The sequence below is a fragment of the Trifolium pratense genome, linkage group LG5, assembly GCF_020283565.1.
Source record: "Trifolium pratense cultivar HEN17-A07 linkage group LG5, ARS_RC_1.1, whole genome shotgun sequence".
NCBI lineage: Eukaryota > Viridiplantae > Streptophyta > Magnoliopsida > Fabales > Fabaceae > Trifolium > Trifolium pratense.
Window position 1 is genome coordinate 42,077,792 of NC_060063.1, and position 24,131 is coordinate 42,101,922.

General features: G+C 32.5%; 3 protein-coding genes across 4 annotated transcripts; 1 reads left to right on the forward strand and 2 right to left on the reverse strand.

The window, feature by feature from the left end:
* The first annotated feature begins 1,019 nt into the window (after positions 1-1,019).
* LOC123884605 lies at positions 1,020-2,328 on the forward strand. The gene is made up of 3 exons (XM_045933741.1): positions 1,020-1,277; positions 1,585-1,706; positions 1,968-2,328. Exons 1-3 carry the CDS (start codon positions 1,110-1,112, stop codon positions 2,074-2,076), a joined length of 399 nt encoding a protein of 132 aa, XP_045789697.1. The 5' UTR covers positions 1,020-1,109; the 3' UTR covers positions 2,077-2,328.
* Positions 2,329-3,429: 1,101 nt separating this feature from the next.
* On the reverse strand, positions 3,430-14,506 carry LOC123883185 (1-phosphatidylinositol-3-phosphate 5-kinase FAB1B-like). Of its 2 annotated transcripts, XM_045931924.1 has the most exons (12): positions 13,923-14,506; positions 12,652-13,545; positions 11,425-12,171; positions 10,105-10,258; positions 9,686-10,030; positions 8,464-9,327; positions 8,047-8,378; positions 7,515-7,638; positions 7,269-7,442; positions 5,292-6,764; positions 4,421-4,687; positions 3,430-4,093 (listed from the first exon to the last, which is right to left on the reverse strand). In XM_045931924.1, exons 2-12 carry the CDS (start codon positions 13,311-13,313, stop codon positions 3,752-3,754), a joined length of 5,484 nt encoding a protein of 1,827 aa, XP_045787880.1. In that variant the 5' UTR covers positions 13,314-13,545; positions 13,923-14,506; the 3' UTR covers positions 3,430-3,751. The 2 variants fall into 2 exon arrangements, with proteins under 2 accessions (XP_045787880.1, XP_045787879.1); XM_045931923.1 differs by having other exon boundaries at positions 7,269-7,638; positions 13,923-14,499.
* Positions 14,507-21,364: 6,858 nt separating this feature from the next.
* On the reverse strand, positions 21,365-22,885 carry LOC123884616 (protein LURP-one-related 11-like). The gene is made up of 3 exons (XM_045933752.1): positions 22,471-22,885; positions 21,979-22,209; positions 21,365-21,867 (listed from the first exon to the last, which is right to left on the reverse strand). Exons 1-3 carry the CDS (start codon positions 22,702-22,704, stop codon positions 21,733-21,735), a joined length of 600 nt encoding a protein of 199 aa, XP_045789708.1. The 5' UTR covers positions 22,705-22,885; the 3' UTR covers positions 21,365-21,732.
* Positions 22,886-24,131: the final 1,246 nt, after the last annotated feature.

A 24,131-nucleotide genomic window follows, 5' to 3' on the forward strand; every position in this document is an offset into this window, starting at 1 on the left:
TTTATATGGGTCCCATAAAAGTTATATGGGTCCACATTTTTTTATGGGACCCATGTGAATTTCAACCAATAAAAGAGAGTGTGTTGGAGTGTGTTTGTTAAAGAGTGTGTTGCTAGCATTATTCATATATATATATATATATATATATATATATATATATATATATATATATAGATATATATATGAGAGGATCAAGTTACTCCAAGGGCATGCAATTATTTTAGGGATTACCTTTTCTAGAAATCCTATTTTCAAAAATATTATTTCTACAAATGTATTTGATAAATTTTTGATAGTTCTAGAAACTATAAACTACTCTTCTAGTACTTTTTTTTAATTACTCTAATAGCTAAAATTTCATTCTTTAAGATGAATAAATAGAAACTTTGAGATTTGAATTCATACTCTTACAAAAGGATCATATTTATCTAGTTTATATTTCACTAAATCTTAAATTTGTTAAAACGTAACATGTCGACCTATATCACTCTCGTAAGTTTTTTTGACAAAATCACTCTCGTAAGTTATTAAGTTAAGTAATTATTTTGAATATAAAAATATATAATTATAAACAATTTCACTAAATTTTAATTTAACCTATTGATTCAACAAATATCATCTAATTTAATATCATTCAAATAAACAATGATTGGCCTACTAATTAATCAATACTATGGCCTTATTACCATGGGAATGGAGTAAGAGTTCCCTGGGCAACACAATGTCAATAAGAGATAAACAAATGTTGGACCCTACAAACTTTATCTTCGTCCTATACACCCTCCGTGACAATATATAAGCAAAAATCATCTTTCTAGGTTCATTGCATATTTAATGTATCTGGTCTATATTATAAGACAGATACATTAAACATACAATGAACCTAAAAATTTAATTTTTGCTTATATACTGTCACGAGTAATACTTAATTAATTAATGCATCGTGACAAGACATGATAATCCACAATAATTGAACTATTATTATATAAACAAAAGTAGATAAAAACTATGCTCACTATCACTAACATAAATTTCATTATTTTTTTCTCTCCTTATTATCACCTAGCTCTTCTTCCTCTCATCTTTCATGTTCTTGAAGAATTAGATTAATGGCTGTTCACTGCAATTCAATAGCTCAAATCCCACTTCAGAAATATAATCATTCATTTGTGAAATATTCAAACAATTTGTTGTTGTCCAAACGATGCTATGGTCCACAAAAAAAGTCATCAGTTGGTCCAATAGTATTGAAAATCACAGCATCCATCAAGAACAAGGTTAACATCTTATTATATTTCTTAATTATATTCTTTAGTGATCACATATATATAGTAGTCAATTTATATACATCTATAAAAACTTGAATTAAATATGAAAATTTGGAGACAAAAATATAAAATTCTTCCCTAATTAATACTCCATCCGTTCCAGATTTCGTCTAGGACAGAGGGAGTACTAACTATTAATACATCAACTTTATTTATTTCTTAGAGGTAATTTATTTTTTCTAGCAGAAACTAGGCTAAGACTAAGATTAAGGAAATTTTTCATAATTAGTGTCTAATTTGATTTGATAATAAACAGGTTTATGAGGATGAATCTCAAGGCATGATTTGCTACCAAGATGAAAATGGAGAAATAATTTGTGAAGGGTATGATGAAGGGCCTTCTTGTAGACAAATTTCAAGACCAATCCAACAATCAAGGTAACATCATAATTACTTTTATCCGCGGCTTTCTTAAAAATCACACTCTTTCAGATTTATTAATTAATCCAAGCAACGAGAAAATATAGTTCTTTTCTCGTGTCCAAATGGATAAATTTAAATTTTTCATACAACTTCGAACGAGTGTGGTTTTTAAAAACTATGAGGTGACAAAAGAAGCTTCGAGATAATATTCAACTAAAAATTTTGTAGTTTTTATACATACTTTGTCTTACTAAAGGAATTTTTTGTTGAGCTTAGGGATGTGGAAATTGTGAATCTTCTAAAGAAAAGTTGGTTTCAAATTGCAAAAGGTGAAGAAATTGATGATGCAGTTGAAGGTGGTCGTTTGCAAGAGGATTTAATTTGAATTTCACAATCAAATGGTTTTCTTAACTTGTTTTGACTAATTAATCTGGCTTTTGTCACACTCTTAGCTTTGATGTTTGAATAGTGTGATAATAATATGAGTATGTATTATAAAGTGTGAATAGTGAATCAAATAGCACATGCCACATGATGTGTAGTAGGTTTGTTCCTGCAGCACATTTTTTATTTTTATTTTACTTGCAAGCTGTACAAATTAATAATAGCAATGTTTTTCTCAGTTGCTTTTTATCAATTATGGTTGTATAATATAATTTTAAATTATCTCCAATAATTGAAAGCAAATTAAGATGATTATTAAGTCTGCATTGATGAAGAGAAGTTGAAAACGTGCGATTTCTATAAAACCAACTTATAAGGTAACATTGTTACGATAATAGATGATTCAATGGATTTTAAATAAACTTGGATATTATATTATGTTTTATATTAAATCTAATTTATTCTTTACAAAATTGACTTATAAAATAAGACTTATCTTCTTCACTTATAAACTTGAAATGTCATAGTGATGGGTATAGTCAACACACAATCTCTACTTTCCAAATAACTACCCTACCAACTTCTCATTTGCATCCCATCTTTCCATCATCTACCTTATTTTGTCTCTGCTAGTTTATTTTGTAATTTTTTTTGGGTAGATAGACGAAATGACAAACCATTATAAACTCACACACACAAGTGGATAAACCAGGGTTCGAACACCGATCATGTCATTCAGCCTAACACTTTCAGCATTTTTTGTCAGTTGAGTTAAGATTTGCGGACAATTTTGTATGTTAATTTTAAGTCTCAAATCTTATTAGTACACTAAAATGAGCACATAGAAAATTTAACAAAATAAACGGAACCTAACTTAACTTTTGGATCTAAGGTCAAATGAGAAGTAACCAAAGTAGGATCCAACAGCTGCAACCTGCATGTACAATGTTGTCCATGCTAACAAGAACTCAGCAATCTATGACTCACCTCTTTGTATAAGTCAAAACCTACTTGTACCATCTTAGAAAAACATTGTTTCCTATCCGGATTAAGGTTACGTCGTGGCCTCATTTTGAAATCATCGATCCTCACCTTGAGTTCTGCAAAGCAACATATGGAGTACAGGATGGTTTTGAAATCATCGATCCTCGCCTTGAGTTCTGCAAAGCAACATATGGAGTACAGGATGGTTTTTTGACATGAGGTTGCTCTGTCAAAGAAAGTGAAAGGGTATCTTCCATAATTGATCACTTCAAATTATAACAAGGAGCACCCTAGATCGAAAATCTCCTAAAGCATTTAGGACAAGCGCGTTCAATATGAAATCAAAAACATCTGAAGCCAAAGACATGACTGAAGAGCAAGTCTGAAAAATTATACATGTATATAACTTGATGCTGGAAACATGACTATATGTTTTTTGTACATACATAGATTTCATCCAGAGGTCATCAAATACTTTTTACCTCAGACAAACAAACACCATGTGGCTTCTAACAGCCCCTCTGTGTATATACCTTTCTATCAATTTTTTGTAAATATCTATAGTTGACCAAATTACAATTGAACCAAAAGAATTCCTATATAATTTGCAAAATCATAAACAAAAAATATGGAGGGAGTCGATGATTCCCAAAAATGGAAGTAAAATTTACAAAAACACATAAAAGAAAGAATCATTCAGCTAAAGTCCTAGACTGTGTATTGCTTTCTTTTTCTTTTTCTTCACCTAAATCAGACTGAGAATTACTAGGTATCATAGATGGCGGAGACCATTGATCCGGAAGCATGAGAAAGTAAGTTGTCATTGCTTTCCTAAACCTTTTCTTGTATTGCTTTGGTGATATAACTGTTGGTGATGTGTTCTTTGGTCCTCCAAGGATTCCTGAAGCTTTCACCCATGTTTCAAGATGCTTGTCCCATGTATACTGCCTCATGAAATCAATTATTCCGAGAACTAACTCGTGCTTTTCTTCATCCACTCCAACTAGTAATGAATAGTCCATTACATCAACTGACTGCAAAACAGGAAAAAACAGATGCATGCATGTCAAATGGACTTACGTGAATAGAACCCCCCACAAGAAAAGCTTATGAAAACAACTTATGACATGTTCATAAATTGTTTTCAGCTTATTTCTTTAAGCTCTCTTGGATAACTTATGAAAACAGTTTGACTTTATTTTATCTGTTGCTAGAACTTATATATAAACACTTATATGATAAGCGCTTATTCTATAAGCACTCAATGAAGTTATTTATCCAAACAGAGCTTAAGAAACAAGAAAATGAAATGATACAGTTAAGTATAAAAAGAAAGATGTGGGTGAAGATTTGAAACTTACTGCAAGAAAACCTGTATCATTCCAGACCGCTCTTTCTAACAGTCGTTTTGCTTTGTTTCCCACAAAAATAGGAGAAGTTGGCATTGCTTCAATCAAGTTCTGGTCCAGCAGAACTTTGTTTTTCCCTGTACTATCTGCGTTATACCGAGACCTGGAAGATCCTTTGAGATCGTAAAGTCGTGTCACGGTCCTCCTATATAGAAGATTCTCCATAACCAAAACATCCATCCTTGTCTCTTTACCTCCTTTAAGATGCTTTGACGTAACCTTTTTCCAATAGAATGTCATAAAAAAATTATGCGGTTAAGATGATATACACACATACACACAAAATTTCCAATACACTCAAAGAGATGATTTATTGCATGATTTTTCCATTTTTATTTTTGTCATCGTACAATTCAAGACATTAAAAATCATTTCAAGTTTCAGAAACTTGTATAAAGCACCTCCAGAAAATCAAATGAACAAAACAAAGAATGATTTTTCTTTATTTTTTTGGTTGAACAAGCTTTTTTAGAAAAATATCTTGTAGTGTAGATGATTAATAGTCCAAATGGCTAGTTTGTTTTTTTTTTTTTTGACGAAGCAAATGGTTAGGTGTTGTCAATGATGAATTGTGTACATATGAGATGCTTTGACAGAAGAAAATGGTTGTTTCAGACTTCTGTTACCTCATGATTATGGGAGATACCTTTTAAAAGGTAAATGACCATCTAAAACTTCATTCGAAAATTTAGTTAGGCATGTATCTTGCTTGGTTTCTAATAAAATTTCACAACTAGTCTCGGTAGTTTCCATTTTTGCAAACGAAATATGATGACTTAAACAAAAACTAGAGAAAACATAAGTCATAAAGACAAGTTGCTACCTGGTATATGCCAAGAATCTTTGCCAGGCATGTTGGACTTCCTGTTCCTATGGATTCAGAAAGGTACTTGAAGTATTCAGGACCAAATTTAATGAACGATTCAAGTTCTGTTTTGGTAACTTGTTTGATGATAAATCGATCATCCAAGGTTTTTGCAAAGAATACATTACTCTTCCCACCTTGAGCTCTCCATTTCTTACAGCGACTTAGAGACCTTATGTAGTTGAGCTCTGAAGGACAACAGACTCTTCTTAAGGCTTCAAATCGCTTCGCATAGTAACCAGTCACAGAATATTTTACCTTTCCAAGGGGACCGTCTTCTCCGAAGGAAACTCTAGCATGCATAGCTTTACTATAAGACAACGAGTCCAACATTGACGAGTTACGAGACCCAGACATGGACAATATCATATCGTCGATCGACCCGAAACTTTTCTGAGAATCAAAAGCAGATTCATCGGCAGATGAAAACGACTGGAAGGCAACAGAGTCGGTAAAAAAGGATGATGCCAACTCAATTCCTTCTTTCGGTCTCTCTCCTTCGTCAGATAATTGGGAATGATACTCCGGTAACATCAAGGCATAAGCTATAATACTCGAGGGTTCATCATCATATATTGGAATTACAGTCTCATTAATACCGATTGGCAGAAGCATCCTTGCACCACCTTGGAGTTCCAGCTTCCCGAAGGACGATACAAAAACAGGATTGTAGTCCGCTAGTGTTTCAATCTTCTGGCTACTAGCAAACAAATTCTTGTTAAATTGGCGATAAAAGTTTACAAAGGGCATTCCTAACCAGCTTAAAGAGTCTTCTATATTATCGTGACCTTTAGGAGCAGAAAAAAAACTCTTGGAGCTGCTCTGGTCTTCTGTGCGATCCCCAAGATAGGATGTTTCTCTTTGTATAGTGGGCGTCAAAGCATCTGCCATAGATATATCAGGGTTTACAGATGTGCTATCCTTTTGGTTTTCACCTGTCCATTTTGCATCAAGTGTATCAGACAAACTAGGTACGACAGGAAATGGCCCCTCAGAGAGAGCTCTTCGAACACCCAATTCAGGTTCTATAAGGTCAGAATGGTCATTTGTGCTTTTGCTGTTTGAAAGATTATGTTCTTCTTTCTCGTTTTGCTTATTTTTGGCCATGTCAACTTCTTGATGAAATGCATCTGACTGAGAACTTTTGGCATCAACTACTCCATGAATAGAGTCGGCACTACTGAATCCCCTTCCTGCCAAGGAGACCGCAGTCGTCACGTTTTCATCATTAGGTATTTCCTTATCCTCTGAAACTGGACTGCTTTGACCAGATTCATTGTTGGAATTAGCTAAGCTGTCTGCATAAATAAGGCGGTGATCCCACATGTATGATTGGAAAAGTAACTGCCTCCACAATCGATTAATTTCCAGAATGTCAATCCCAGGTTGGCCATTTCTCTTTTCTTGGTTCAAAATCTTTTTAAGAGTTTCCTAAGTAAACAGAAGAGAGAACCATTAAACCACAAGCCTTTAAAGATATGTACATGTTGCTTCAATAATAGAATTCATGGTCTGTTGCTTCAATAATATTTGAGCTTATCTACTAGCATAAGCACTTGTGAGACTGTTTGGGATAGCTTATAGAAACAGCTTATCTGTTATCCATAAGCTGTTTTCAGCGTAGTTCCATAAGCTATATTGGAGAATGGAAACAGCATATTTATATGTTGTATAAACATAGTTTGACTTTATTTATCTTTGGTTATAGAAATAGCTTATACATAAGCACTTATATGATTAAGTTGTTTATCCAAACAGGGCCTTAATATGTCTTCCACCCTATATTATAAATTAATATTCTAAAACAAGAATGATCTTATATCTCTAAGACTAAAAGTTACTGAAAACAAAATTAACCATTGTACTTGTACAGGGACACTAAGGAACTTGAATGAATGAAGCTATAAATTCATGTATAATTACCGAGGACCTCACCTCAAATTCCAGTTTCTCCCTTTGCAACAACCCTTCCAGATCACCAACTTGGCGTCTTAATTCAGGTGTTTTATGGCCACTATTGCCTTGGGCTACACCCGGAGATCTTTTCTCTCCAATTTGACTAAGACCATTGAGTACTTCGGAGAATAAAAGCTCCGCCCGGTTGACCATCTGTAAACAACCAGAAATTAGATTCACTTTCATACAACCAAATTTTAAAATCCAAGACTTCAAATATTGAACCTCGTTTGATTCTTTTTGTATCCAATCTTCATTCCCGTAATCAAAAATCAGTTTGTGTGGGGGAAGGTAGACAGAGTGTACATCAATTGATGCATATCGAAAACAAGCAACCATTTTCCCAAATCTGCAGGAGAAACATGAGCATGGTGAATTAATGCATCTCTCACAAAGGAGGTTATAAGATTATTTATATTACATAATCAAGTTCAATAAATATACATTGACAGTGTAAATAAGTTTTACACAGACGTCCAAACTTATTTCACCATCCTACTGGTGTAAATAGGTTCACAACTAAATATTATGATGTGGCAAGGTGGTGAAATATGACTATATGTGTGTGTATAACTTGTTTACACTGTCGGTGCATAATTATTAAACACAACCATGTATCTTAAATCATGAAGTTCATTTACCAATAAAATAAAGATCAAGGTCACATGCATGAGAGTTTTGTTATGAATGGTTAACATATAACTTGGAAAAACTGATTGTTTAGTTCAAACACAAAAATAGGGGAGACTATAATCACCCATAAAAACGAAGACAATCTCTGTGTAGAGAATGGCCACAGCTTGCCACCCTGCTGGCTGCAGCATGGTTTGAGAAACTGAGCTCCAAAAACTTTCCAAATGATAAACCCCAAGCAGCATCAGACATTACTATTCTCTGTGTGGCAGGAGGAAAGCCATTGATTCTTGGACATCGCAAGCACCTGTGCCACATCCAAATCTTTCCCTCCCTTTCACCAGGAAGGATAATTTCTGGTAGTTTCTTGACTGATATGGTAAGTGTTCCCTGCCGATGAGTATAACAATGCACATGTGCTTCTGATGGCATATCACAAGAATGGCATCGATAACTCTGCAAAGTAAAGACATTTATTAATTGTAAAAATTGTTGACATAGTTCTAACAAATACACATTTTTCCCGTAACAGACAATTTACCTGATCAAATAAATGGTCTCGCAGAAACCGACCCAATGGTTTATCAAAGCTTCCATAGTATTTAATTCGAAATAGATGGGACCTCTCACACACAGTTCCCTTCCATACACACCGCGAGGACAATGACACCAAAATGCTTTGATGGTCAGAGGGTGATGGAGGAAACTCTTCTTTTTGAGGAACTTCTTCATTTGTGATTACAATCTTCTCAGTATGGTTTTGAGCATGATTTGGAGATAACGACTCTGAACCACTTAATTGATTTGCGTAGATTTGGCTATGATCATTTTCATTTTGAGATTTTCCAGCTAAAATGCCTTGATATATTTTCTCTGCAGTATCAGAATCATTTACAAAGGAGTCATCCATGACTACCGGAGTGTTATCCACCACAGAAGTTTCTTTCACCAGAGGTTGTTTGGAAAGAAGATTATTATGGTACAACTCGGGAATGTCTTCTCCTGAGCCAACAATGGAGGAGTACAAGATACTTGAATCATCAAGAATTGTTCCAGGTGGCAGTGATCGAGAAGAAACATTAGACAAGGATCCTGTATTGCAAATTGAGGAGGCTAGTTCAGCAACTGTGACACTTTTCGTTCTTCGTGGTCCAGTGTCAGGTTCAAGGGCCTGGGGATTTTCATTGCCAGGAACAGTAAAACCAGGAACTGTTGAGATGGACCTTTGAATAGATGATGACTTATTCGGAAGAGCCAGACTGTTTAATGGAAGTTCTGGTAGGGAGACTCCTTCATCAGCAAGAAAAGATGTCTCCATCGCCAAATGGTAAGCTGCAAAAACTGCATACTGAACCACATGCTTCACCTTTTTCAATTCATCCATGTCAGCTCCTCTAAGTAAAATCTGTTTAATTATAAACACGAGAACTATGAATTCTTACACTCCAAATGACAAGCAAGTTATAATAAAATGGCATCTAAAAAATCAGTAAACATATTAGCAGCGTTGTCGATTGCTGAATTGTGTATCACGGTAAATTACAGTTTGTTCAAATTCAACTACAGTGCTATAACGCCATTATAGCTGCTATTTGACAAAACTTTGTACTAGAAGAAGTACATGATTACAATCATCCATGTGGTTGCATAGCACAAACGGGTTATCTTTTTCCTTGAAAGATTATCTTTAATTTCAACTGAGTTGCCTTCATATTTTGTTCTTACTATGTTAAAACTACATAAAATAAATAAATAAGACTTACTGTGCAACCTAATGGTTTTGGGCAACCTTCAAAAAACATCAATGTTTTCACTGGTTTTTTCCCACCCTGACTAACAGGAGTTAGGTCTTCGGGAAACTTTTCAACATGAAATATTTCACAGTAACCCAACTTTTGTGATGAAAGATGATCAATTGAAGGCACTATTTGAGTGCCTGTGCAACGTGCTATGCGCTCTAAAAGAGATCTCTTTACATTCAGAACCAGTGTTATGTCTTTTGCAAGAAGATACTCCTGTGCATATCGAGAAACTGATTTCTCTACCAGAAGGATATGTGGTTTGAATGAAGCTAACTTTGCCACTGCCATTTTCAGATGGTCCGTTTCCTACATAAAGAGTATAAACCATTAGCATAAACTCATAACAGACCAAGTCTTAAAAAGTAGCACACACGATCAACCTGCTGCAATAGGGTATCTACACTAGACAAGAGATTGGTAACACGCTGGTATTCAAGAGCCCCTCCAAGGATCAACATGCGAGGTTTATCCACTTTTGACGTCATTCGCCGATGAGCCACATTTTTCTTACAAACAACTCCTTTAACCACCACACTGTCAGAACATAAATCCAATAAGTCAAGCAAATGGAATACTAGGACTGTGACATAAAAAAAATTCTCTTTGCTCCATGGTAGAGTTTAATAGTATATTGCAGGTATAACAGGAAATAAAATCTAGTGATCAACATAAAATCATGCGAGTTAAAATCAAGTATCCCAGTGGTGTAAATTTTAGTGAAATTTATTAAAACAACTTGTCTACAAGTTCTTATTATTTCTACTATTCCCATGTTTTGAAATAAAGTAAAAAGATACAGGAGTGAAATAAAGTAAAACAGCTTCCATTTGATTTCAACTCCCACCTTCTAATTTGTTGTTTTTTTAATACCTTACCAAATCTCCTGTATCTTTAGAGAGGTTTGTGTTAGGAACCCAAGATTTGAATTCCATAACAGTTTGTGTTTTTTTAATTAACTTCTATAATTTCCCTTTATTCTATAATCCTAACAGTTTGTTTTCAATGTTTTCATTTAGTTTATTTTCATATAACCAGAGTCCAGAAGTAAAATATACAAAAGCAACAACACCATTCCTCTTGAATATATTTGTTTAGCAGGTTATGACAGGTGTTTTTCCACACTAAGACACACCATGCATTTATGAATGAGAGAAGCAGGATCATGAGGTCTTAATACCTGTGTAGTCAATCCCAGATAGCGGAGCGGCCGACCTCAAAACTAGGATAGCGGATAGCGGGATAGTCGCTATTTGAATATTTACTTTTATCTAATTAATTAATTTTTATATATATATATATATATATATATATATATATATATATATATATTCCAAATTATTATTATTTTTATATTATTTTTATGATTTATACTATATAAATCTGAATATTTTTATACTAAAAATGTTCAAGTAATTATTTTACTATACGTATTATTATTATTATTATTATTATTAATATTCTTCTATTATTTTTTTGACAAAAGGTATGTTATTTTACTGGGATAGCGGGATAGCCGCTAATCCGGCTGTAGCGGCCGCTAAGGCTAACTGCACCGCTCTCAGCCATCCCATAGCGGTGAGCAACCGCTCCGCTCCACCTTGACTACCCTAAAAGCCATCTAGAATGACAAATTGCAACAACTGATCTAGAAGAATATGAAACAAAACTATATAGAACATCGTATAAAGCATGGAATTTACCTTTCAATGCGGCTCCCACATGCTATGCATTTGACTTTCGAATAACCAGCCGGGTCCATCCCTCCGCCTTTGCTCATATCTGGTTTTAGTAAATTAGCAGCTTCCCATGACAGAGATATGATTATTTCCAACCAACTGTTTTCGTTATTGTCTTCAACCGGTAGGTTCTCAACTTGTAACAGCTGCGATACCAAAGCCCTAAAATGTCCATCAACTACATTCTTCATTACCTTCTTGTGCTCCTCATTTGACCTATCTTTGTGTCGAAACTCCCCACTTCCAAAACTATTTGAATTGCGCTTATAACTCCACTCTCCAGTGTTATTCCCACCATCATCCTCATCGTCATCAAACAAAATAGCTTCCCGATCATCTTCTTCATCTTCTGGTTCTGGAGGGAGCCACAGGAGTCCATTATTTTCAAAATCAACAGGTTCAGCATCAACATCCTCTGAAACATATAACGAGGAAGGTGCTTCATTTTCATCACAGATATCAGGCTCATCTTCATTTTTTGCAATAACTGGTCTTCCTTCCAAACCCCCTGCATCAAAATTGTAATTTGAAGAGAGTTTTGCATCAATATTTTCTCCATCGGGATGCACTTTCTGTGAGCCATCAATGTTGCTTATCCCATCAAGCACAGCTTGTCCATAGTAGCTATTCACTTGAGGATATTGCCTCGTATCGGAATCAGACGGATATACACCATAATCATCCTCCTCCTCATCATCATCATCATCACTCCTGAAGGAAGATAAAAGCATATGATCCATGACAATCTTAGAAAAACTAGCAGCACTCATTGGGGCAGTAAAATCATTGGTCTAAAAAAATGGGACGTAAAAATGGAGGGAGTAAAAAAATGAGACTTATAGAGAATGCATGCCCTAGTTAAATAAATTACAGATCCTTTAGTAAATAACATCTACACATTGAGATTTGTGATTCCTAAATCCTGGTGACTATGATGCCCATTAGAACAAGAAGATTTATTTGATCACTTATCCAATCCCCATCGCAATTCAAGTTATTAAACTAAATATAATGTACGGTTAAACGCCTTTGAATTTTTCCATAAACACGATGAAGAATATGATTTATTAAAAACAATATACAAACAAAACTACATTAAAAATGTCTGATTAAGGAAATATCAATGTGAACAGTCAAGCATTAGTTGAGTTCTTTCTGCTATCGATGAATGCAAGAGAAATAGTGAAATACCTGCTCATGGAGAACTCACATTGCTTTGGTAATGAGTCCCCTAGGTCTTCTACAGGATCAATATTCCTCCCTCCTAAGGATGACAAACCTCCTAAGGATGATAAACCTTCCCTATCAGTTTCTTTTCCCTTCTTAGGTGATTGATATAGTTTATTCACGCATGAACCCTGTTGTATTTGATGATAAGAACCAACTGAATAAGGCATGGAGCAAAGAGTAACATTACTACTATTAGCAGTGGCACTAGATTTACTACTAGCCACACTCGAAGCTGACATTGTACGATCTAGATTAGAAACCTGACCACTGTTATCAAAAGAGACTTTGCCCTCCTCCCATTGCGTATAACAAAAATTGCATACACGGATCTTTTCCCACTCGTCCCAAGAATTCCTTTGGCTGCTAAATGGGGCAGGAACCGAGTTTGTTGTACACTTGGAACAGAAAATTCGTCCACAAAGACGACAATGGTGTCTGCGATTAAATAAGGTGAATTGGGAATCACAATCGTAGCATACTGCACAACTGTGATCCGGCATCCAAAAATCACGAGACACGTTTGCTGGCTCAGATTGCCAGGGTATCCATGATTTAATAATGCTGACAAGCTCAGAAAAGGTCTTGTCTAATGCATCCATCGACAAACAATCTAGCTTCCGCATTCATCATAATTTTCCCATTTGCCAATCCTAACAGACCATGTTCAGAATAACAAGATATAAACAACTTTGGAGATCCCAAGTTGCTATACTTGTAAGTCGCAACTCAAGTTCTGAAATCAATCAGGCAATCTGTGGTTCTATGCAACAACTTTGTCAGCGAATCCGAATCCACACTTGAATAAATATCAATCAAAATTCACCTCTATCAAAGTAGTCAAAATCAATATCCTACCTAAGATCAGAAAGATCAGTCAAATTCGTAAATCACAAGCACATAACACATATAATAAGATCCTACCAGAAATATTAAAATATATTTTAATACAAACATATGATGATATAATTAACTAACAGTATAAAAATGTAAATATAATTTCAGTAAGAATATAGTTAATATTTTATAGTTATTTAACTATCACACTTGTTTGGTTTCAAGAACAAGCAAATGAAGGATAAAGGGACCCTAATTGTCCTACAACTCAACAAATCACTCTTCACTAACTATATAACAGTCTCAACAATATATTATATAATATATTTCAAATTTCAAAAAACCAAACTCAAATTAAATGCAATAACAAAGAAAGACAAAAGAAAAAAAAATCATACCTTTCTGCATAATCACATCACATACAAGAAAATGAAAAAGGCTTCATTCAAAATTGCCAACTGAAAAGGTCAACCCCATCTCCAAAAAAAAAAACTAAATTCTTGAACCGATCAAACAAAACCAGATGAAAATTCAACCATATAGTTCCATGAAATGCTGATCAAAATCACAAATTTACACACAAATCACAATTGGATCCTCCTTAACTCAATCAAAAATAAAAAAAGGGGATTTTTGGGAAGTAGCTAATAGAGATTATATGAAGGGAAAATAACACCGACCCAGAAACGATTCGTTGAAGAATCAATCATCTATAACTTCAATTTTGGATCTTGATTGTCCACAAAATTATGAGTAATGTCTGAAATTCAGGGGAAAATTACAAAAAAAAAAAACTGAAAAAATTTATGAAATGATTGTAAGAAACAACTCTCTACAATTCTATCCATTTACACCAATTTGGAAAAAATCGGATTTTTTTTTATTGAATTTGAGTAACGCGTTTTTTTCATTTTGCTTCTTGTTTTGTTCCATCAATTTTTCTAATTTCATATACCAGTGACCATTTTTTCCATTGACCAATGACAGAGACTTTTTTTTTGATAAATAAATAAAAAATAAAAATAAATTAATGTTTTTTAATAATTTTTTTAACAGAGAATGGTTTAAATAAATAATAAAAAATTGTAATTAAGGTTTTTTATTTCACTAAAAACGTACATGTTATAAATTTTTTACTATTTTATATAGTAAAAAATGTATATAAGAAATAAGAAGCTGAGTCAAAATGTAGGTACATAAACAATGATATATTATTCATTGTTTTAAAATGAAATTAGCTCAAGATTTCTTTATATATGTTAAGAAATAAAATAATAAATTCTAATAAATTTTTTCATAAAAAAAAAGTTAAGTGTAATAATTTTATATATATTTATCACTAGAAATTAAACATTCTCATAAATATGAGCTTAACAATTTTGATAAATAAATTATGTCAAAAACAATTTTGATAAATAACTTAAATTCTATATTAAAATTTCAAGCAAATTAAAATTTTATATTTCTAAACTCCCTTTTTATGAAAGGGAGAAAAAATAGTATAATAGTAGTATTATTTATCCACAAGAATTAGATTTAAAAAACTATATTTTTATATTTTATGTGGAGTAGTTTTTTTCCTTCATTTTTTCATTTTCTCAGCATGTCGTTTTTTAAAGTAACATGTCACCTATGTCTTGTCATAGTTTATAACAAAAAAAAGTCAAAACAATAATGAGAATGGAATAAATCTTGCTTTTTCTTTATCTTACATCTTACAAACTTAATTTAATTAACTTATGTTTGAAATTATGGTAAATTCTAATATGGACCACTTCATCAAGTGGTTATGGTGGACCAGTCATGAATAACATTATAACGAATACGAATTTTATAAAATTTACCGTTGGGATGAAAGTTTATATCATATAGATCATCCGTAGAAAAATTTAGAAAAATTGAAAATTATTTTATACGTTATTGAGACACATCAAGATTAACGGTTTATTAAATAACGTAAATCTTGATGGATCTCAATAACATATCAAATGATTTAAAAAAAAAAAATAATAATTTATGGATGATCTATACGATATAAACTTTCAATCCAACAGTGAATTTCGTAAAATTCATATTCGGTAGATAATTTGTCCACGATGGACCACTTATGAAGGTGGTCCACCGTATCATTAGCCTTGAAATTACGGTATGCTCCGGCAATATCACATAGTAATATTTTAGTCTTCATAGAGATATTGTCCGTTTAATTTAACCATTTGTTATTTGGTTTTCTACGACGGAAAGAGAGTTAGTCAGAAAATGAGTTTGCTTTTGGGAAATAAATTTTCTTTGCAAAACACAAATTTATATTTATAGATTATTCTTTCAAAGTGTTTCAGTTATCAATGTTGGCATTCTCGTGTATTGATAGTCTCAACATATTTATAGTTGAGAGAATCAATTATATTTTGAGGGAGTTACGCAATATTGTGGACAATTCTTTAGTTCAGGTGATAATGCGCTTCCAGTTATTAGTTTCTAGTCATCCGTGTGCAATAACAGTTTAAATACCATATTCAACAATGTTTAGTCAAATAAAAAATATTTAAATACACTCATAAGGTGCATGTCTTTAAATTATTCATTCTAAGAAATACTAGGTTATAAGAAATACTAGGTATAAGTTAGTTAGTAACTCTTATAACCATTTTTCTAAAAATACACCCACTTGTTTTTGAGGAGTATAATAGATTAATACAAGTGATCACCAAAAATGCATGTAGCTAAAATTCTGCTTCATATATGTAACCGAACCTATATTTGTAGGCAATCGTTGAAAAAAGAAAAAAGAGAAAAAAAAAACCATGTTTTGTTTTTGGATTGGTGTACCATGCGCGTACCACAAGTGTACCACACGCATACCCATTTCAAAAAAAAAAAAAACTAGGTACGACGTCGGTGCGTACCGGGGGAATATCATACGCGTACCGGTACCCGGTACGTACCCGGTACCGGTACTCCGTCTAAAATGGAGTATCCATGAAACATAGGTCTTTTGGGTTAGACTTTCCTTATGTGATTAAGTCCTAACAATTGGTTCTTTCATTGAGAGTTGAGTCATGGAAAAAGCTACATATGGATTGAATTAAAGTGTTCCACTGAATACCGATAGATGATTGAAGTCACCGAAAAGGAAAGGGCAACCATTGAGTAAGTGTCAATAGAATGAAAGTCGTCGTTGACGTCGATTCTTAAAGAACGTGATAATATTATTGAATGTATCAAAGTGTTCAATGTAGTACTTAAAGTATGATACTCTCCCATTTATGAGACTAATCTTTATATGAACAAGTAAGTACGTAAAATAGAATTGATACCACTTTCAATCTTTGATAACACAATAGACTAGGCATGTATTCCACAATTGGCCGAATTACCGTATATATTATTATTATACTAGAGTTAACTTGCCCTTGAAGTCGTCGGTATAGTCTCGTGTAGGAATGCCAAAACAAAAAGACTTTAATTAAATGAGTTTAAAGATACGGTGATATAAATATCTTCATATTACATGGGGTGATTACAATTTTTTTTTGCAGGGGGTAAGACAAAACTCTCATATTTTGCAGGGGATAAAACCCTATTTACCCATATCTATTATTAGATTTCCTTTTCTGAGTAAAAATATCAACTAGTATTATATTGTATGCGGTCAAGTTAGAGGAAAATATTCCATGCAATAGTTTTTCGACACAATTTTTTTAAGCAGTTTTAATCACATTAGAACTGTTTGATCTAACATATGGCAATGAGGCGGGGGATAGATTTTGTCATTCCCAAATTCAAATCTATAAAGTTTGAGTTTTTCCAAATCTGTCCAAATTCTTAACGAGTATGAAAAGAAAAATCTCAAACTCATATCCAACGGGGTTCGAGTATCCTATCCTCATTCAGTCTCACCTTTATATGAACTTGGGTTGGATGTTGGTATTTTTTTATTAAAAAAGAGGTAAAAGTCTAAAACTTTTTTGTTTCGACAATATAATTGTTTTAAAAAAAGAATATAAATAAAAAACAACTTTATTTAATAATCAACTTAAAAATAAAAACAAACATCTTTAAGACTTTATTTAAAGGTTTATAATTTAAGAGATGTAAAATATAATTAGATATAAGCGGGGCGGGTTGGGGACGAGTTCGAGGTGGGTATCAATGTCATCATTACCCGCCACACCCTTGTCTTTTAAAAACAGGGAAATCCCAAACCCGAACTCAAATCCAATCGAGATGTTTAAACAATTATTTTACATAGTTAATTTAATTATAATTAAGTTTGAAATTAAGTTATTTTACTTCGATAAATTTATTAGATGTTTATATTGAACCTAACTTATCATTACAAAACCAGTTTATTACGCAAAATATGTTTTTATTTTTATTTTTTATAAACTTTTACTAGATCTTAGTATATTTTCTATGTGGGATTTGAATTTTCAATACACTATCTCATCTTCATGGTGGACTCAAACATAAATTATCACTAGGACAAAAAAATTTAATCCAAGAATTAAATTATCTTAAATTTACTAAAAAGTTATCTAAAATTAGTCGTAAATTAAATTTACAAAAAAAATTTAGTTACAAGACGATCATTTAACAATTAATCACCCATCTTATTACTTAATTGATTCTTCCCATATTTTATAGCTGTGAAAATACGTTCAACACTTACAACTGTCACAGCCAAAACCAGAGCCAACGATCAGTTACCACAAGCAAAACCATAGCTAACTTCATAAACTTTGTACACCACATCAAAAGTAGTGCACTTGTTTGTTTTCATAAACTTTGCACAAAAGTCTAAAAGTCCTTCCAACTTTAATTTGTAAAATTGGGTCACCTAGAACATAATTCAAAAAATATTTCAATTTCAATATGAAATCGAATTTTTGGTGACAAAAATATTTTTTTTGGAAATGGAAGGCAACACCTATGTTTCCACCTATGTAGCATGGGTACTCCTAAAACGGTGAAGTACCCGTACCGGGTACGTATCAGTACCGGATACTCCATGGTACTCGTATGGTACGCACCGATTCCGTACCCATTTTTATTTGGTTGATTTATGATGATCAATACGGAAAAAACATATTGACCGTTGAAAATTCTCTTAAAATATTATAATTTTTTATTATATTTCAATTATCTCTCATTTTTTATGAAAATAGTTGAAACGATAGACAAAAAAAATTAAATCTTCAAAGCATGATGATAATAATTCACTTAAAAATAATTTTTCTAATATTTTATACTAACGTACCCGTACCTTAAATTTTCTAAAAATGTCGTACCGCGTACCAGTACCGGTACCGGATACCGGTACCGTACCCGTACCTAGGCAACATAGGTTTCCACTAATTTGACAAAATTTAATCAATTATTGTATAATGTACTGTACAAACAAACACCTATGTAGTATGTAGTAGATTTTACGTCACATATTGATTCAAATTTAAGCCAATAAACAATATGAGATAGAATTTTTTTTTTCCTACCCCTACATTTATCCCTTTACCCCAACATATTATAAATTATTCCCATTTTACCCTTATCTTATTATAGTATATTTTATTATTTGTTACTTTGTCGTTTTCTCATTTTTCCGGTAAACTGTACACCCCTTCAAACACAATGTTCCGGTAAGTCTTTTTTCCGGCATGTTAATTTTACCGGAATACTTTTCAAAAGTATTCCGAAACAATATTTTCCAGTTTGCAAAATTTTCATCGTTGCTTATAAAAAAAAAAAATTCATCGTTTTTACCGGAACACTTCTTACAAGTGTTCCGGTTTGTATTTTATTCAGAACATATTATAATTGATCACCGGAACACTTTAAAAATGTATACCGGTATGAGACAAATTGCAGAAATTTTGTTGTTATCCCCGGAACACTTGTTATAAGTGTTCCGGTATGTTAAACTATACACTTTTTTTGTTCCCCAACACATACACTTAATTTTTGCGGTCAAATTTGTGCCGGGTATCTGAGAAAAAATTAAACTTATATTTGGTCGATGTAATTGATAGGCACGGGAACTGGATGAAGTTCAACGAATGAGGAGCACAGAGTACTCAAAATTCCTTTGTCAAACTTATTGATAGTATTGCTCCAACGATTTTTGGTCATCGAGAAGTGAAGCAGGCAATCCTTCTTTTGCTTGTTGGTGGTGTCCACAAATCTACTCATGAAGGCATCAACCTTAGAGAGGACATAAATGTTTGTGTTGTTGGAGATCCAAGTTGTGCAAAGTCTCAATTTCTTAAGTACTACCCCTTTTCTTCTAATTTGGTTAAATAACGGTTGGTTTATCCGAATTGAATATCTTATATGTGCTAGTTTATCATTTTCAGTATACTTCAAACATTGTTCCCAGATCTTTGTATACATATGGGAGATCATCATCTGCTGGCTTGACTGCAATTGTTGCTAATGAATCAGAAACTGGGGAGTTTTGTATTGATAACAAAATAACTTTTTTGCTCTTTTGTACTTTTGGAAGTTTGAAAATTAGTTGTGATCTCAATCGAGGTAGCTGGACGGGACTGCCCTAGGAAATATTTCAGTACAAGTAGAATGTGGCTCTTAACATACCGGAACACTAGGTAACCACAAAAAAAATTTGCAATTTTTCCTATACCGGAACACATTTTTAAAGTGTTCCGGTGACCAATTATAATAGGTTCTAAATAAAATACAAACCGGAACACTTGTTATAAGTGTTACGGTAAAAACGATGAAAATTCTAAAAAATTTTGCAAACCGGAAAATATCGTACTGAAATACTTTTGAAAACTGTTCCGGTAAAATTAACAGACCGAAAAAAAAAGGGTTACCGGAACATTGTGTTTGAAGGGGTGTACATTTTATCGAAAAAGTGAGAAAACGACAAAGTAACAAATAATAAAATATACTATAATAAGATAAGGGTAAAATGGGAATAGTTTAAAATATGTTGGGGTAAAGAGATAAATGTAGGGGTAGAAAAAAAAATTCCTATGAGATATTATCTGTATCCAATTAATTTATTTTTATCTAATATTAGATATGAGATTTCGTCATCATATGCAAATTTTCAATATGCCACTTGGATCAGGGTTGGCAATTTTTCCATAGTTAGCCAAGGTACCTGGTGTGTTTGGTACATTTAAATTAGGGTATGCTAACAAATAATCTAAAAATATTTGTTATTTTTTTAAAATACAAAATCAAACACTTGTCAAAGTAAACATGGACCTAATTAAATTAAAAAGTAACATATGGACCGATTCATTTCACTCTTAAGTACGCCACACCATATTACAAGTTATTGTCTGCTTTACATGTTGTGTGAGGTCTTCATGATTTTATCCTTTATATAAAATGTGTCTCGTTTAATTGAAGAGTGTCAATGCTATATAAAAAAACTAAAAGTAAACTATGCTATATATATTTGCAGGTACAAACCCAATATATATTTAAGTTTCAAGAAAAATAATTGCGACTTTAGAAAAGATTTGGCTCAATTTTTGAACAGAAGTAGAACCAAATTTACATATTGATTCGAGTAATCTCGATATTAGATGGTCCGTATATAAATTTTCTACAACTATAATGAATCTCCAAATCTCCGCTTTTAGTATTCTTAAAGTATGTGATTGTATTGACCTAATATCTCAATTGAGTTGATGACCTATCTAAATTTTGAAATACTTATTTCACCACAATTTTTCTTCTAATCTTCAATATAGAGTTTTTTTTTCCATCTTCAATACAGAGCTGTGTGATCGAATATAAGCATTCAACAAAATCGTTCGTGTGATAATTTTTTTACAAAGTCACTTTCAACAAAGTAAAGCTATTGAGCAATTAATACAAAAGATTAATATATGTCATCTAAGAGATGAATCTTTGCATGATACAATTGGGATGAAAAGTGATACAAGTAGGAAGAAATTTGCTTTAGCACACTAAATACAAAAGTGGCTTCTAGGTAAAAAAAAAGGTTCTATAAAAAAAGTGCTTTAGCCTAATACAAAAAAAAAATGCTTTAGATTGACCAGAAGAAACAGTTGCACGCAAGTTACAACATTGGAACCACTTTGGTTAGATTACAAGCACCACAAGCCATTTCCAAAGCTTAAACTTAATCTTTGTAAGCCAAAAAGCACTTCCTCAAAATTCAAATCATATTTTTGTTGTGCACTACTCTTTTTATTAAAATATTTTTTACATTTTACTTTTGATAAGGTTATAAGCTACAACAACTCCCATAATTAGAGAAAGATCAATGTTTGGTTCCACCACCATTGTGAAAACATCATCTCCTAAATCAATTCCACAAGTTGACTTCTTTCTCCTTAGCTGCTCATAGGAAAAAACAAAAATTATTACATGAAGTTTAAACTTTAAAACATATATATTATTTACCAAATTTTGCTAAAAAAATGTTAGAAAAGTGAAATGAAATCTTACCTCAGCAATTATCACTCCAAACTTGTCAGATATTTTGTAAGATGATTTGCAAGCACTTCTTTTTATTTTGTAATTATATGGTTTATTTTTGTCCAATCCAAGTTCAACTTCATAAGTTGAATCCCATTTAGAGATGCTATAAGTTTTAGAAACTCGAAAACTTGGTCCTTTTCGATCATTCCTTGTCGCCGGAAGTTTGTAACCCTCCCAAAACCTAGATAATTTATATTGCTGCACACACAAACATACGTACACATGTTAAAATTTATTTATCTAAAAGGTCGAAAACTTACAAAATTTTAAATTGCAGTTGTATCGTGATTTTCTATATTGCAAAAAATTGTAGTAAAATACAACTTATGCAGCATCAATTGCGTCCGTGATTTAGTGACATAGACAACAAATAAAACGGTGTTGCAGCCACACTTATGGCCGCGAACAAGTTTTGCTAGTTTATAGAAAATTGACATATAGTTATGAAAATTTTCTTACCTTTTTAAGTATAGCAAACAAAGTATTTCCTCTTTGATCCATGAGATGAACTTGATCTCTATGATTAGAGTTATAATTATCAACTCTATATGCTATTTGACCATTGGAATCAAAGACTGTACATCCTTTTCCATTCAATACAAGAGATTTCATCCATAGAGTGAAAGTCTCTTGCTTGGAAGTGATATTGTAAGTAGGAGATGAAACTATTGCTTGAGGATGAACTTTTCCCATGGTTAAAATTTTTATAAGGATTATACAAAAATAAAAGGCTTTTATATACTAAATATAGGGTTAACCCTAGCCACATGAAAGTATTTAATCATATCATGAAATGATTAGTGGTTTAAGAAATAAAAGTCTACATTAGTAATTATAATATAGGAATAATTATTAGTGGTTGAGATGAAGCAAGAAAACAAAATAATTAAACAAAACATGTATGATATAAATTACAATATCATGTCTACTATGCTTTTGTCCTTCATATTCGATATAATATCTTGAAATGTTAGTTGGAATTTACCAAAATTCCACACCGGCAACCATAAGTAGTTTAATACAAATTCCATTCAATCTTATCAATATGGTCCCACTTTTGTGGCTGATGTTGAAATGAAGGCATATTATTATGGATGGATCTTATACCATTCAACTTTTATATATTTATATAATATATTTCTTTTTGTAGTGGTAGGATGTAAAAGCTTTTCATTGGTGCATTCTTTGAATATTTTTCTATAGTTTATGTCAATGTTGATGGAGCATTAAGGTTTTAGATATTATAGCATCTTTTGAATTTTGATCCATGTATAGTTGATCCACTTTTTTTCTTTGACAAGGAGTTGATCCCACTAATTAGCAAGATGTATATTTATTTTGTTTGAAAAATCACTATTCTAATGGCAGAATGCCCTGCATGTCTTAGAAAATAACAGTGGAAATTCCATAACTAGAGAAAAAGTCACTACCGTTGTCAAAACCGACACTCAAAAAATAAATAGTATATAAAAATTGTTACAACATATAGACTTCACTATCAAGTCTCAACCATCCCATGAGCTCAGTACACTCATACTCCAAAGTAAATATTTGAACTATATCTCATAATACTCTGAAACAAGAGCATAAAAGAAAGAAAATGACACAAATACAAACTTAAAGTGTTTTCAAGTATTACGTTTGGTGTGTTGAAACAAAAGAACTTGATGAGGTCTCTATATATAGAATTGAGCTCTTTCACCCTTCACTTCTCTAAGCAATGTGAAACTTCTCCAATATAATTTTCTTGATTTTTTTTCTTTCATTAGCAATGTAAGATTCACATTGCAATCAATATCAACACATATGTCTAAATAGAAACTTTATTTTGGAAACTGTATGATGAATTCTTTGAGTTTTAAATGGGTCAATGTTCCAGAACCACAAGAGAGGAAGACACCACATCCCAACCCAAAACCTTAAGGCATTAGGTTAATGAGTCACCTCTCTTATAAATCCAACATTCTTCTCATACATATAGTCGATATGGGACTTAACGAACACAACTCTATGGTGTCGGGCCTCAAAAATTAGGGGTCCAATTGTCTTCTTTTTAGGGCCAAGTAGTTATTATTAAATATTTGATTTGATAATACAACAATATTCACTATAGATCTCAT